Source organism: Bos mutus, chromosome 14 (assembly GCF_027580195.1).
Source record: "Bos mutus isolate GX-2022 chromosome 14, NWIPB_WYAK_1.1, whole genome shotgun sequence".
Taxonomy (NCBI): domain Eukaryota; kingdom Metazoa; phylum Chordata; class Mammalia; order Artiodactyla; family Bovidae; genus Bos; species Bos mutus.
In genome coordinates, this window is record NC_091630.1 from 69,306,378 (window position 1) to 69,321,129 (window position 14,752).

Sequence of the window (14,752 nt, forward strand, 5' to 3'; positions counted from 1 at the left end):
CTGTGCCCTGGAGGCTGAGGGAGCTCACTGTGCACAGCACTTTATTGACACATTCAGACCCTTGGGCGAGATCTGTAGGGTTTCCAGAGCATGGGCACCTCCCAGGGGCCAGAACTGCGTCGGGCCTGCTCTCCCCTGGCAGGAGGAAGCCCCTCAGGCAGAGGTCTGGTGGGGGCCAGGAGGCAGCTTCCACCAGCCAGGCCCCCTTCTGCTGCGCCCAGGTTGGGGCAGGCTCTAGTCCAGCCGCAGGCAGCGCGGCAAAGCAGTCCAACACCCACGAGGGGGCCAGCCTGGAGGCGCTCAGGTGCCGGCTGCCGGCGCCTCACGGTTGAGCACGTAGTAGTCGTGGGACGTACATCAGGACGGCCACCGGCTGCCCGATGATGAGTGACAGCCACACGGCCGCGTTGCCGTAGTTGCCGCGGAAGAAGCGGCCCACTATCCAGGCCAGCGGGATCTGGGGACACAGGACGGGAGTGAGCCTCTGCGCTCGCGGGGCGGGGCGGAGCGGGGGTCCAGGGCTGCTCACCTGCGCCATCATGCCGGTGAAGGCCCAGAGGCGGAACATGCGCAGGGGGATGCTCACCAGGTACTGAGGGGAGAGAGGCGTCAGCGAGCCCCACCCCCACCCCCACCAGGGGCAGGGCGCGCCCTCAGTGCACTGACCTCGTGGAAGAAGGCGGAGGCCAGAAACACTGCCGTCCTGGCTGCCCACTTGCTGCTGCCCCGCCGGAGCATGGGCTTGTAGAAATGTCTGCAGGGGCGGCGGCAGTGGGCTGGGCGCCCGGGCCACGCGACCCCGTCCCACCCCCCAACCCCCCGCCCCCAGGCGCACACCCACCTGATGCACCACTTGTGAACAGGGATGTTCCAGTTCTGCCAGAAGTAGGTGATGGACTCGGAGTTCCTGCGGGGGCGGGGCAGAGTGGGCAGGGGCTCCGGCCCCAGCCCCAGCGGGGGCCCCCACCACCCCCGCCCCGGCAAGGCCACCCACCACCAGTCCCGGTAGAACTCGCGGTCTCCAAACTGCATGAGCTCGGCCACGGCGTTCAGGCAGGAGTGGAAGAGCCAGTAGAAGAAGATGAGCCAGATGAGGTGGTTGGGGACCTGTGGGGAGTGGGTGCCAGGTGCCAGAACAGCCCCACCCGCCCCCACGCGTCCCCACCCAGCAGGCCACTCACCGCCAGCTTCAGGAGGCGCTCCACGATGCGGGAGTAGTCCATGTCCTGTGGGCACAGGGCACAGCTGGCTCCCTCAGCCCTGACCCCGGAACCCACCCTGCCAGGCCTGCCTGCTCACCTTGAAGGGCTTCATGGAGTTCTGGATGGCCGGGACCATCCACTGCAAAAAGCGCAGAGTCAGCTCCCCAACGGCCCCAGGCCCTGCCCTCACCCCCCCTGCCCGGCCCCCTCCCCGCCCGGGCACGTACCTGCTGGATCAGCCCCACCTGGAGCTGGGTGAGGAACAGCTGGGGAAGGAAGCAAGAGGACAGTGAGCTGAGCCCCGGGTGCCGGCAGGCCCGCCCACCCTGGCCCGCGAGGCCCCGCCTCACCATCTCCAGGAGTCGCCGCAGCAGGAAGCGCTTTCGGATGCGGGGGGAGCGGGGGAAGTTGAGCTCGTAGCACAGGGTGGGGGCGAAGAGGAAGTAGTAGAGATCTGGAAGGGAGGGCGGGGCTAGCAGGCCAGGCCGCCGGGCAGTCCCCCCAGCCCCCGGCAGGATCCTCACCGCGGTAGGTCAGGTTGTCGGGGTAGCTCACGGTGCGCTGGGCAGCTCCCCCGTTGGCCTTCTTACCTGCCAAAGCTACGAGCAAGCGGCAGGGGGCGGGTCGGGGGTGAGCCGAGCCCCTGCCGGTCCCGAGGCAAGTGGCAGCCCAGTGGCCCCAGCCCGAGGCAGCCCTCACCAGCCTTGGCCTTGGCCCCAGCCCTGCGCTCTCGGCACCAGAGGTTGACGTCCCGGTAGGAGAACAGCTTGAGGAAGAGGATGGTGTAGACCATCAGGGCCAGCACGGAGCCCACTGTGGGAGAGGCAAGCTCAGGCCACGCCCCCCGCGCTGCCCGTGGCCGAGACAGCGGGGGCGGGGGCGGGGGCGGGGGCGGGGCCCACCTGGAGTGATAGACTCGAGGAGAAAGGCCACGGCCGCTGGGAAGCAGAGAATGGTGGCCAGGTTGACCCCGTGCAGCAGCAGCCCCGCCTGCTCCGTCAGGGCTCCCTGGGGTGGGAGCAGAGCGTCAGCCAGGGACCCCCTCCCTGGTCAGAGGACCTCCCTGAGGAAGGGCCACCAGGCCTGAGGTGCAGCCCCTCCCAGGAAGGCCACGCAAGGCCCAAAACCCTGAAGCACAGTGGGACCAGCTGGTGGCCCGCCCTAAGCCCGACTGGTAAGGACCTTGAGGCAAGTCAGGGGCGGGCGTGAGGGCACTGCTTACCACGGCCAGGCGCTTTTCCACCTGGAACGCAGCCACGGCAAAGATATTGGCCACTGAGGACAGAAGCAACCCAGGGCAGGTTCAGGCCCAGATCAGCCCTGTCCCACCCACCGCCGGCCTGAGGCCTCCTGGGCACCCAGCTCACCAATGACCAGGCACAGAGCTGGCCAGCTGTAGGGGTCCTTCAGGAACAGAGACACCACCTGGATGGGGTCCACCAGGATGCCATACCTGCAGACGCAGGTGGGTGAGGGTCTGTGTAGGCGAGGGGTGAGGTGGCAGGGGCTGGGGCAGGCCGGGGCCCACTCACTTGATGAGGTTCTCTAGAAATAACCGTGCGTTGCTTAAGATCTGCGATAGAGAGAGAGGGACATAACGCTGTCAGCCACGGCCCCAGAACGCCCACCCCAGCTCCTGCCAGCACCTGCAGCTCAGGACAGTGGCCTCCATCCTGCAGGCCCAGCCCTGCGGGACCTCACGCCAAGCTCTGAGACTCCCCACCCACGGCCTGTGTGCCTGCGCAGGGGCACGCAGCCCCCGCCCGCCTGGAGCCAACCACAACCCCAGGTGCCTGTGCCACCGCGGCCGAAGAAACCTGTTGCCCAGCGGCCGTCCTCCGTCCCACCAAGCGGGTCAGCGCCCCTGGCCACAGCGACAACCCCAAGCCCCAGTGAAGTCCAAGCCTGCCCGGCGCACTGCCACCCTCCCAGGGCTCCACCCTGCCAACCGGGCCCATCCTCACAGGCGGGGTGTGCCCACGCACTTGGTGGGGTGGTGGGAAAGAGCGGGCCGGTCCTGAGGGGCTGGGGAAGCTGGGCCTGGGTCTCCACCCCTACTCACGCCCCCGCCTGCCTCGGCCGCTCCTGCAGCAGCAGCAAAGGACAGATCCCCCAACACAACGAGCTCTTGCCAGTGGCCTGGGGCCAGATGCCTGGCTGGCCTCTGCAAGAGCAGGGGCCACCACCTCCCCCACCCCAGGCTCAGGCCCCACGGGGGTTGCAGAAGGCTCTATGGAAAAGTGATGCTTCTCCAGGTGACATGGGTGGAGTCCCCCACCCAGAAGGCTTCCCGAGGAGGTGACAGGCTCAGAGATGCAGGGGCCACCTGCCACACCATCCCCCAGCTAAACACCTAACCAGCCAGCTTACCAGGACACACGTGGTCCTGCAATGTCTGCCGACTGGCAGTTGCCTGTCCTGAGAGCCCACCACAGGCAAGAGTTGGAGCTGCTAAGAGGCCCAGCCACCTGGAAGCCCAGGCTGCCGAGAGGACGCAGCAGGCGGCCCCAGCTCCTGGGGGAGGGGGGAGCTTTGTGGGTGCACCAAAGGGCCAGGAGGCTGGGGGCTGCAGGAGAACAGACAGGCTGCTGAGGGCCTGCCCTGCACGACCACCTTGCCACAGTCCTGGACCAGCCACGGCCTCCAGAGACCAGGACGCGTGGACTACTGGGTCTGGACTGGCACACAGCCCCCACCGCTCCCCAGGGGACTGCCCAGAACCACAAACAGAAGCGTGGGGGCCCCTGGTACACAGGCAGCCTCTGGAGCCACACCCAGGGCAGGCAGACACGTCAGCTGGAGGGGCGAAGGCCTCACGCCACATCAGCCCTGAGCGGTGGGGCTGGGCCCAGTCGGGCCTCACCCTGCCCCACCCTGAAGGCTGCCCCTGGGGTCCCTGCACTCCACCTTCTGCTGGGCAGGCCTGCTGGGGCCCCACAGCAGTGGCCTCGGCCAGGTCAGAGCGAGGCGGACACAGGACTCCAGTCCTGCTCCCTCCAGGGCTGAGGGAGGGGCCAGAGTCCTGCAGAGTGTGGCCTGGAGCTGTGGGCTGGGCTGAGAAGCATGTCCTCACCCTGCTCCCCCAGGTTCACCCAGGCATGCCGCACCCATGAGGGCAATTTGGAACAGAAGAGGAAGTTCTACGTGGACCCCCAAGACCACTCACCTGTGCTGCCAGGGAGGGCCTGGGCCCACGGAGCAGCCATCCCCCACCCAGGGCCACCAGACCATCCCTGCCTACTCTCTCTCGCCCCCTGGGGAGACTCCAGTGCCCCCTGGGGCGCAGACCCCAGCTCAGAGGCTCCCAGGCTGCCCTCTGCAGGCATCTCCTGGGATTCAGCAGGGACGGCATGAGCATGCTCCCGGTAGGGTCCCGGGGTACGGCTGCTCCAGGGACCCCCACTGCCAGCCCAGAGCTCCATTCACCACAGCTACACAAGTACAGACACCCACCCCTGGAGAAGAGCCCATGGCCCCCCGGCCGTCGGGACCCTTGCTCCAAGGTGTCACTCTACGTACCAGCATCACCACACACCAATTCAGGATGCCACGGTAGTTGCTGAAGCCACTGTCAGAACTGAACAGGGAATCCTGCAGGCGGTGACACCTGGAGAGCGGAGACGGACACTCGGGGCAGAGCATCTGGCAGCAAGGCCACCCCGCCGCCCACACATCCCCCTCCGCGGGCAGAGCCACCGGGGGCCTGCCGCTCCCACTGGGGGACGGGGCGTGGGGAGTGCCACAGGAGCTGGTGATGCAAGACGGAAGTGGGGAGGGGGCGGCCCCCACAGCAGCTGGTCCCTCCAGGGAGCCCAGGGGCCACCATTCAAACCACCCATGCCCTGCATTTGGCCCTTCCGGAGGGGAGGACCCAGCCTTCACGTGGCTTCGCAGGGTGAGCGCCACTCGAGCCCCCTGGGGGCTCGGCGCCTGGAGTCCACTGCAGAAGCCAGCAGGGGACTTTCAGAGCCTGCCTCTGAGAGCCCTGTGCCCAGTGCTGGGCCTGGTGGAGATGGAAGCCAACCCTCAGCTGGAGGCAGAGGTGGAGGGGTGCAGCTCAGCCCAGGCCCAGGCCCGCTGGCGGGTTCTAAGCAGCAGCCCCACCTCCCACCAACCACCCTGCCACCAGGAGGCCATCCAGGGCATTGAGCAAGGCCTCCAGTTTTGTAAGGGGAGAGGCCGGGGCTTCCCTTTCCCTCCTGTGGACACATGTCCCCAGCAATAGGGCACAGGAGAACAGCCAGCCTCCAGGGGCGGCTGGGGTCAGCACTCAGATGGCTGCACCCAGGAGACAGACGGCTGGGGAGGACAGGGTGCCAGCATCCTCAGCCAGGCAGCGCTGACAGTCTGGCCCTGCCTCCCTGCCACACCAGGCCCCCCCACCCCAGGCCCCGGCCGGCCCAGCCTGCCCACGCACCTCCTCCAGGTCCATCCTGGGCTGCACACACAGTGGGGCTCTGAGCCCCCAAGCCCTCTTCTTCATGACTCTGCGCCTGCCTTTTGGCAAGGCAAGCAGGGCTCCCAGGCCCAACTATCCCAAGAGGACAGTCTGTGGGGGTATCCGCTTGATGGACCTGCCCAGAACCCCCCAGATCCAGCCCACTCACTGTCACTGGAACCGTCCCAAAGCCACCTCATGCTACAACCTGCCAATCACCATCTGCATGTCCATGTCTGCACCACATACCCAGGGGACGGTTTCATAACAGTGTGACCCCTGCCACCTTGGGGGCCACCAAGAAGACCACACTGACCAGATGTGCAGCAGTCTCTAAGATGAAAGAGGGGGAGGGGGGAGGGGAGCATTTCCCAATCCTGACAACAAATAATGTTATTAAAGCTTTTCCAGATCCCTGCTGTCAAATTCCTGAGGCCTGCCCCCAGCCACCACACAGACCCCTCAGGTCCCTCTACCAGCCTTCCGACTGTCCCACCCGGGCAGCGCCCTGCCCCCAGAGGTCAGAGGCCCCAAGCGGGAAGAAAGCCCACTGCCCACCAATCCCCACAGAGGTCCAGCCCCATGGCACAGTTCACTGCAGTGGACCAAAGGGCAGTAGGCATGGCCAGCGTGGAGGTGGGGCCTCACCCAGAGCTTCTCTGTCACCCTCTCCCTGACTGAGGCACTGGGTGTGCCTCTGTGCCCCCCAGCGGCCCCCACCTGCTCCCCAGTCCCACCCAGCCAGCAGGGCCATTCCAACTCATTACAGTTGGCACCTCATTCAACCTGCACATCAGTACTGGGAGGCGGGCACATGAAAATGAGGCTCACCAAGCTTCCCAACTTGCCCAGAGGCACAGCCCCAAGTGGGGATCACACATGCGGGGCCATACGGTCCAGCTCCAGGGCCGGACAGAACAAGGAAGGACAGGGTGTCAGCTCGCCTCCCGGCTGCCACTTCCTCAGCACTTCCTGCACCCAGCCTAGAGGCTCTGGACTAGAAAGCTGTGCCTGGAGGACCCATGAACCAATGGCTGAAGGACGCACCAGGTGTCGGGGCACAGGGGAGTGTGGAGGACCTGGAAGGGACGCACTCAGAGGCGAGGCAACAGCAGCGGCCTTCCTTCCGGCACATAGCTACACCTTGCTGCCGGAAGGAGTGAGCTCACACCCGGCACCTGACCCCGCCTGCCCAGACCTAGGTGAGCAGGAAATGTCCGGAAGGGCCTAAGGAGAAAGAGAGGAACAGGCAGGGAGGCAGAGGTGGGAGGATGACGACTGGGAGGCAGGGAGGCAGAGGCGATACCAAGAGTAGCCAGACCAATGCCCAGCCCTGCCCCAGGAGGCCCCCAGCCCTGTGGCATGTGGCCTGGGGACAGGCACACACAGCTGCGTGTCCTGGAGATCAGGAGGGTCTCCGGTGGCCCATCCCTGCCACCAACTGCTCCTCTTCCCGAGGGTCCAGACCTCGAGGATGGGCCATCAACAGGACAGGAGCAGCTTCTGGCCATCTGGCCTATACAGAGCAGGCAAGTGATGGCCCATCCAGGGTGACAGCTTGGCCCAAAGCTGGTACCCGCCCCCACCTCATACAAAGTGACCCCAAATCCAGTTCCCCAGGAGTGGGCAGAGGGGCCTGTGGGCCTCCTGGCCTTTGCAGCCGCCCCCTCAGGACCACCTGGGGCCTGTAGGAAGCCAGTGCCCCTCACAGAGCCACCCTCCCCATGGTGTCATCCTGAACTCTGTGCCTGACCTTTGCTCTCACTCTTCAGGGCTGCGGCTATCTTATCTCTCAGGTGAACTGTGTGCCCCCCAAGGGCAGGGACAGTGCCTGCACCCCAACTGCCCTTGTCCCTCCCCTCCCCACAGCACCCAGTGAAGATAGCAAATCCTTGCTGACTGACCTGTTGCCCACTTCCTCCTTGATAACCTCTAGCTCTGGAGCTGATCCCAAAACCAGAGCCCCTGAGAGCCCTTGACCAGGATGAAGGTCAGGGCTGGGGGGAGGGGCGTGGAGGATGGCAAAGGGGGCGCCTGGAGGCAGCCAGCAGGACTTAGCTGATGCCCACGTGGGTCAGATCCTCCCTTTCAGCCGCAGCTTGCTCCCCCAACTCCTTCCCATCAGTCCTTCAGCTAAGCAGGGCGCCCACCTGTGGGTGTGCGCACTTCCAACTCCTCCCCTGTACCCCAACCAGGGGTGAGGGTCCCATTACAGGACCCACTTTGACCCTAGAGCAGCCATTTGTGCTGGTAATAAGCAGGATCCTAGGCCAGTCAATCGCCGGGTGACGGATGAGGGACCTTTGTGAAGACCATTCTCTGGAGGGTCTGCGAGGGATGAGAAATCCCCTCGCACTGCCCCTGCCTCTGTTCTCCGCCGGTCCACCCTCCTCCTCCGGGAGCTTTATCAACCCACAAGGCACCCCTCATAGCCCTCAGGAAGGACCCCTGTATCTCCTTCCAGGTAGAGGACACTGTGCGTAGTGGGCTCACCCTGGGAAAGCTTCAGAACCCACCAAAGGAAGGCAGACGGAGGGCGTCTAGAAGTTGAGCCGCTGCCCTCCCCTCGGCCCCCGTACCTGGGTGTTCCGGGCAGGAGACCCTCCGCCCCCAACCTCCCGCTAAGTTTCCCCGTGGAGGCCCGAGGGGCACAGCTGTGCACCAAGGTCCAGGCGCCAGACTCTCGGACTTGAGCCCGAGCTGCCGCCGACAGGCCTGGGCCACCAGGTTGGGTCGCAGGGGCCCCGTATCAGGGGTCAAAGGTTAGGGGTCACGCGCACCGCTACCTCAGGTCCCAGTGGCCGCTGCCCACGTCTACGTCTCCGTCCTTGTCTGTGTCCCGGACCGGCGCGTCCCCTCCGGCGCCCACATCCCGCACCTCCTCTTCCGCTGCCGCGGGCCCACTGCCGCCCTGGATCGAAGGCCGCGACCCCGTCCTCCGGCGCCGGGAGCCGCCCGCGCCGCCGCGGTCGCCCATGGCCTTAGTTCGCACCCCGCCGCGGCCAAGTCGTAGCCCGCCGGGCTGGCAGCACCCGAGGCCTGTGGCCCCGCCTCCGGACCCTTGGCCAACTGCCGCCACCGCCTCTACTACGCCACTGCCGTGGTCCACGCCGCCAATCAGCGCGTGCAAATCCGTGCCGGACGGCTCCTCTCGGAGTCCTGGGAAGCGTAGCTCCCGGAGCCGCTAACTGGCCCAGGGCCGCGGCGCGCATACCTTTGTAGTCCGCTGGAGCGCGGTGCACCCTGGGAGTTGTGGTCTCCTGGCAAATGCAATCCCGGACAGACGAGGAACACGCGGGGCTTCCGGGCAGCTGCAAACAAGCCTCTGCTGACCGCTGCCTGCCCCTTGTCCCGCTCTATAAACACAGGATTTCGTCATTTCTCAGCTCAGGCGCAGAATTTGGGGTTGTAGTTATTTATGAAATGCCTAGTGCGTTAACGTCAGGCTGACACCCAACGCGTCTACCGAACGTACATCCCGCGGCACGGTCGTGCTCTGTGAACCCACTAATTACCACCGTAGGCACCCACTTTTCCTCCGCTTAGGCTGTTCAAACACGCGCCAGGTCAGAGAACGGAGGGGGAGAAAGGCCGCAGTCCTCGCATTCCGGGACTTGTGCCATGCCCACCTATTCCCAGGGTGGCCACCTCTCCCCTGCCCAGGCCCCCACAGTAGACAAGCCAGCCCGCCTCTCCACCCGCCCCGCTTCTGCCTTCATCTGCAGACTTGCAGAACTTCCCGCCTTCCCCACTTGGGCCAGTTTTGCCAGGGAGTTAGGATCCTGGGGTGTTGATTCGCAGGGACCCAGAGGTTTCTGTTTCATTGCACAGTCGGCAGTCATCCAGTCGTTGAATGAAGCAACCAATACACCAAAACAACTGCACAGTGAGGCCCGTGCGCGGGCAAGGCCGATCTTACTTGGTTTCACAAACATTTGGCAAAGAGCATGGAGTGTGAGTATACTGGATCTCCAGATGCGAGGGTTCACCGGGAGTTTAGGCCTGGTTTACACAAGAAACACCCCTAGCCACAGAACCCACTCCGTTCACTCCCATGGGGTAAGCAAAGCTGGGAAGACCGCCTCTCTGAAAGCAAATAAACCAAGAGGCTCAGCCTGAGATCAAGCCTCCTTCCTGCCGGACTCGCTCCTGACCCTCTTACCTCAACCAACAGGCACCTGGGACCCTGGTGACATGTTCTCCCACCGGACCATTTGCGGCTGAGGCCAGCCTGACATCCTTACCTGGCAGGCTGGAGCTACCTGGCCCGTGTCTTGGAGTAGCGTGTGGAAGGGCTCGAGCGACCTCATCAGGCTGGAGAACCCCTCTTGCCTCCTCACAGGCCCGGCCTCGGTGGATCAGGAGTATCCCCTTAGCCAGTGTCCAAGCACCTTCGTCTATTCATAGGCAGAGTTGGGCCACTCAGCGCTAGGACTCAGTATAGCTCCCAAGGGAGGATGGAAGGAGGAGAGAGTCCTCTCAGGAACGCGCAACAGGGCTGAGTCCCGGGAGCTCTGCCTTTCCCTCCCTATCCCTCTCCCAGGCAGCTGGTGGGAAGCCCCCTAACCCGTGCGCACGCGTCCCTGGGAGCCTTCGGGACTTGCCATCCTTCAGTACAGAGCCCTGACTAGAGGGCCAGCCTGGCTGGCGCGCTGATTGGCAGAGGAGAAGATTGACGGCTCAGGCTGCCTGTTGGCCTGGAGAGGCTGAGCACAGTAGCCACTGACGAGTGAAGGTACGTGTTGGGGGCGGCTCCCTGTGTCCGCGTCCAGGCTCCTTTGCCTTCGGCTAACATGAAGCAGCTGGAGTGAGGAGACCAGGGTGGGCCGAGGGTCATCAAAGAGAACCGATCTGACCCGGGACGTGAGGGAACCAAGGGTTCCACCGCTGGAGTTGAGAGATCAGGGCCTCAAGCCAATGAGAAGGCACGGACTGTGAAGGCACCAATCAGGAAGGGCCTCTGTACCAAGGCGGGGCGGGGCCTGTTTGAGGAAGACGGTGTCCAAGGTTGATACAGGGCGGGGCCTCCGGGGAGGGCGGGGCCTCCGGGGAGGGCGGGGCCTCCGGGGAGGGCGGGGCCTCCGGGGAGGGCGGGGCCTACAGCCCTGGTACCTCTGGATCCTGATTGAGGTGCTGCCAGGGTCACAGCGAAGACGCACGAGGGAAAACGTCAAGATAGGTGGGGTCTTTTGGGGACAAATGTGCGTGAGGAGTTGTTGAAAGAAAGCTCAATGAGGAATCTCCCCCTGGTGGAAGCAACATCTGTCTTGGGATGAGGAATCTGCAGGCTGGCGGAATGAAGGGCTGGAAGGGTTTGGGGATTTAGAAAGAGCCTTGGGCTGACTCCAGGTTGGAGGCGCCTTGGGCCCGTGAGAGAAGACCCTGGACACAGTGGTCAGCAGCCTGCACCACACCACCTATCCTCTGGATTGCAAAGTCCTGTCCATGGACACCTGTGGAGACAAGGCTAGGCCTGTCCCAGTCACTGGGGAGGCAGCCTCTACCCGTCGTCCACCCCAGCCGCCCATCAGAGTCCTGGAACAGTCAATCCAGGCCCCAAAGCTGAGGAGCCTTGGGGAGGACTGGGCCTCTAGGAGCCTCTCTTCCTGCCAGTGGGACCCACTCAGGTATTCAGGTTCAGATGGGTGGGGTATTGGGGCAGAAAGTGAAAGTGTTAGTTGCTCAGTCGTGTCCGACTCTTTGCGACTCCATGGACTGCAGCCCGCCAGGCTCCTCTGTCCGTGGGATTCTCAGGCAAGAACACTGGAGTGGGTTGCCATCCCTTCTCCAGGGGATCTTCCCGTCCCAGGGACTGAACCCAGGTTTCCCACATTGCAGGCAGATTCTTTAGGGTCTGAGCCACCAGGGAAGCCCAATTGGAGCAGGGCTTAAGTCAAAGGCAGCCCTTGGCAAGCTGCTTCTCTCCCTGAGGGTCAGACTCTTCATATGCAGATTGGGCAATGATGCCTACCTAAGCTCTACCAATACTGGGGGCTTTCATCCTGAGGTTATGAAGGCTGACAGTGCTCCCCAGAAGGGGGTGCCCACCTCAGGTGATCCCACCCTGAAGCAGCAGGTCTACTGCAGGTCAGGCTTTCCTGCTGTCCACACCAGTGGAGTCTGGTGGGCCTGTCCCCTGCCAGGGGTGCAGACAGCTGTGCTGGCCCTGGGCTGATCCAGTTTGACCACATGTCTGCAAAGATTTGGAGCCTCTTAGCTCATGCCTACCTACCTGGTTACCAAGGGCATTTGCTGGGGCAGGAGTCTATGTTCCTTGGTTGTCTGAGCCCAGCACAGCCCTGCCATTCATCTTTTCAACTTGACTCACCCTGTCTAGAGCCTAAGGGCTGGGGGTGGCCATGGGAGGTTCTTATTCCTTGGGTATCTCCTCCCCACAACCAGCCTGGTCCAGCTACCAAGGAAAGCCTCCTCAGTGTGGGGACATGTCCCCTGAATCTGGAAGTCAGGATGTGGAAAGCAGGCTGCAGGAAGGGGTCTGCACTTCCCATTTCTCTAGTGGCATTGAGGAAGGCTTGTTGTTGGTTGTCAGGCCTGTTGGGGCAGCAGGAGGTCTTAACAGAAGAGTGAGGATACCCCAGGCCACAGGATTTACAGGCCCTGCTGTACCCACTGTGGCCGTTCTAGATCAGTCCTGGGCTAGACTTGACTTAGGCTCCGCACTTCCTGGCACAGAGAAGATTTACCTGCCGTGGGAGGAAAGCCAGCTGCTTTGCCTTCAGGAGTGTCCTCTTGCATTTAGTCTGCCGAGCCGGCCCTCCAGGGTGGAAGACTGTCCTCTTGCCAAAGAAAACACATGCCCAAAAGGCAGCGGTGAGACTCCAGGGCTGCATGGGTAGACTGCCACTCCCAGCGCAGGGCCTGCACCTGCCTGGCCTCTGAGATGCTGCAGGCCCAGAAAGATGCCCCCCAGACTCCTCAGTGTCTCCTGCGGCGCGGGCCCAGCCTTGTATACATCAGCCCGACACTCCAAGTTCTATCAAGAGTGGCATTTATTCTCCTCGTGGAGGTGCGGCGCTCCGGGGAGCTGGTGCTATTGTGCTTAGGAAGGAGGTCTGTCCGTCCGTCCGTCTGTCCGGCCGGCCCGGCCCCAAACGGGGGCGGAAGAGGGGCGCAGCCCGAGTAAAAATCCCGGCCTGTTCCGGGTGGGAGTATGTACAAGGCGGCGGGGTGCAGGCGGGGGTGGGGGCAAGGCAGGCCGGCGGCCGCAGCCCCCACCCGAGGGCCCCCGCATCTCGGGCCCTACTTATAGAATCAGTACAAAATAGGTGCTACCTAAACGTTCCTTCTACCTGAATTCGCTAAGTCGGTTATTGTGCTGCTTAGTTACAGGGGCGGGAGGGGGCCCATGGCTTTCCACGGCGGCGGGGTGTGGGGAGAAGCGGGAGACCCTGGCCGGCCCACGGCCCTCCGGCCTTCTCCTTAGGTAGGTAGGTAGATAGGCGTGTAGGGTAGGGTGGGGCACCTGTGTGTGCCTGTGCATGCGGGTGTGCCCAGCACAAGTGGGCAGGCCCCGGCCTGGGAGCTGTGTGAACACTGAGCTGGGATGGAGGGGTCTTGGACATGAGCCCTGCTGTGCCGGGCCCTGAGGCCCGGGTCCACCCCTGTGGGAGCCGCTGGGCCTGGTACCCACTGGGATAGGGCTGGCCAGGTCAAATGCTCCAGCATGCACCTTGTCCTCTGACCTGGGACCCTGGCCTGACGTGACAAAGCTGCCATTGCCAAGGGATGGAAGGAATGGGATTCGGTATGGGTGGCACTGGGCCTTGGGGCCCGGGTCTGTGCCACCTGAGCTGAGGACCCGGGCCCAAGTCAAAGCAGAGCCCCCTGTGCCTAGCACTGGCCCCAGCTGGGGTGGGGAGGACTGAGGGGCCCACGCTTGGGTCTAGGGACCGCGGCTCTCTCTGCACCTGTGACCATCCCTGGCCCACCGAAGCCGGTTGGATCCCTCATCAACATGCACCTTCCCGCAGGTCGCCGCACCCCTGGCGGACTCAGCAGTGGGCCTGGCACATAGTAGGTGCCTAATGAAGTATGGGTGGGTGATGGACGACTGAAGGAGGGGTCTTGGGGACAAACACCCCGCCCCGCCCCTGAAACCATTACACCCGCCGGCCTCTGCCGTGGGAGGGGGGGAGGGGAGGGAGGGAAGAGCAGGAGAGGGGGGAGAAAGTCTGCGCGTCCGGCCCCGCGCAGCGTCCCTGATCTAGGGGCCTATGGGGTGGGTAGGGCGGGGGGATACCTGATTCTCAGTAACTCTAGAGGCGGCGGCAGCTTCGCATGCAGTGCGCATTATTGCTCTATAGTCGGCTTCGGACTAACTAAGAGGGACTGGGAGCGGGCAGCTCCGGGAAGGGACGGGAGGGGGACTGGGGCTGCATGCAGTGACGTCACAAAGGCGGCGGCCAATGGGGCGGGCCCTTGGGGCGGGGTCGCCGCCGAGGCTTTGGCATAGACGGGTGTAAGTTGGCAACAGAGTGAGGGCGGGGTCTGGGGCTCCGGGAGGGGGCCGGCCTTTGAGAGGCGGGCCTGCGGCTCCCGAGAGGCGGAGCCCAGGTGGGCGGGGTTCGGGGGCGGGGAAAGTGATCCTGGACATCCCAAGCCCCCGGCGTCGGCGGGAAGGATAGGGGCCTCTGTGCCCCTTCCCGGACCCGAGTGCAATCCGTTCATAAATAAAACGTACAAATACAGAAAGAAAACCCGACGCATCCGCAACCCCCCTAGGGGGCTTTACCCGCAAAGCGAATACAGAGAGGTGTGTAGAGGGCCGTGCCCAGGCCTGCCTGCCAGGCCCCAGGAATCCGTCCTCCAACACCGAATGCCCGGGTACGAGGGAGGGGGCCCCAGGGCAGGGCGGGAGCGGGATCTGAGGAGGTCGGATAAGTCCATGCGGTTTGATATGCGTCATTATTATTCGTTATGGAGGACAGAGCCCGGGAAGCTGGGCTGGAAGAATTCGGATTTGGCAGAGGATGCGAGGCAAGGGTAGGAAAGCGGCTCGGACTGAGGCCCCGGAAGGAACTCAAGGGAGAGAGGTGCCGCCGTCCGCCCCAGTCCCCGATCCGCACTCGTCTAACACTCCCGGGGCTCAGCG

General features: G+C 64.1%; 1 protein-coding gene across 2 annotated transcripts; it reads right to left on the reverse strand.

Moving 5' to 3' along the window:
- Positions 1–181: 181 nt before the first annotated feature.
- DGAT1 (diacylglycerol O-acyltransferase 1) lies at positions 182–8,834 on the reverse strand. Of its 2 annotated transcripts, XM_070382589.1 has the most exons (17): positions 8,427–8,832; positions 4,722–4,809; positions 2,735–2,775; positions 2,570–2,655; positions 2,425–2,477; positions 2,105–2,210; positions 1,902–2,015; positions 1,727–1,801; positions 1,553–1,656; positions 1,430–1,468; positions 1,300–1,341; positions 1,182–1,226; positions 995–1,107; positions 842–907; positions 667–754; positions 530–592; positions 182–457 (listed from the first exon to the last, which is right to left on the reverse strand). In XM_070382589.1, the coding sequence occupies exons 1-17, from the start codon at positions 8,615–8,617 to the stop codon at positions 323–325; spliced, it is 1,449 nt and encodes a 482-aa protein (XP_070238690.1). In that variant the 5' UTR covers positions 8,618–8,832; the 3' UTR covers positions 182–322. The 2 variants fall into 2 exon arrangements, 1 of the variants encoding a protein (XP_070238690.1); XR_011466805.1 differs by lacking the exon at positions 667–754 and having other exon boundaries at positions 371–457; positions 8,427–8,834.
- Positions 8,835–14,752: the final 5,918 nt, after the last annotated feature.

Bases quoted from the DNA above. Each gene is read 5' to 3' on its own strand.
- DGAT1 (XM_070382589.1), bottom strand. From the start codon at position 8,617: ATGGGCGACCGCGGCGGCGCGGGCGGCTCCCGGCGCCGGAGGACGGGG. The intron at 1,657-1,726 runs GTGAGGATCCTG...CCTCCCTTCCAG, and splicing joins CGACAACCTGACCTACCGCG to ATCTCTACTACTTCCTCTTC. The intron at 755-841 runs GTGGGTGTGCGC...CCGCCCCTGCAG, and splicing joins GTTCACAAGTGGTGCATCAG to ACATTTCTACAAGCCCATGC.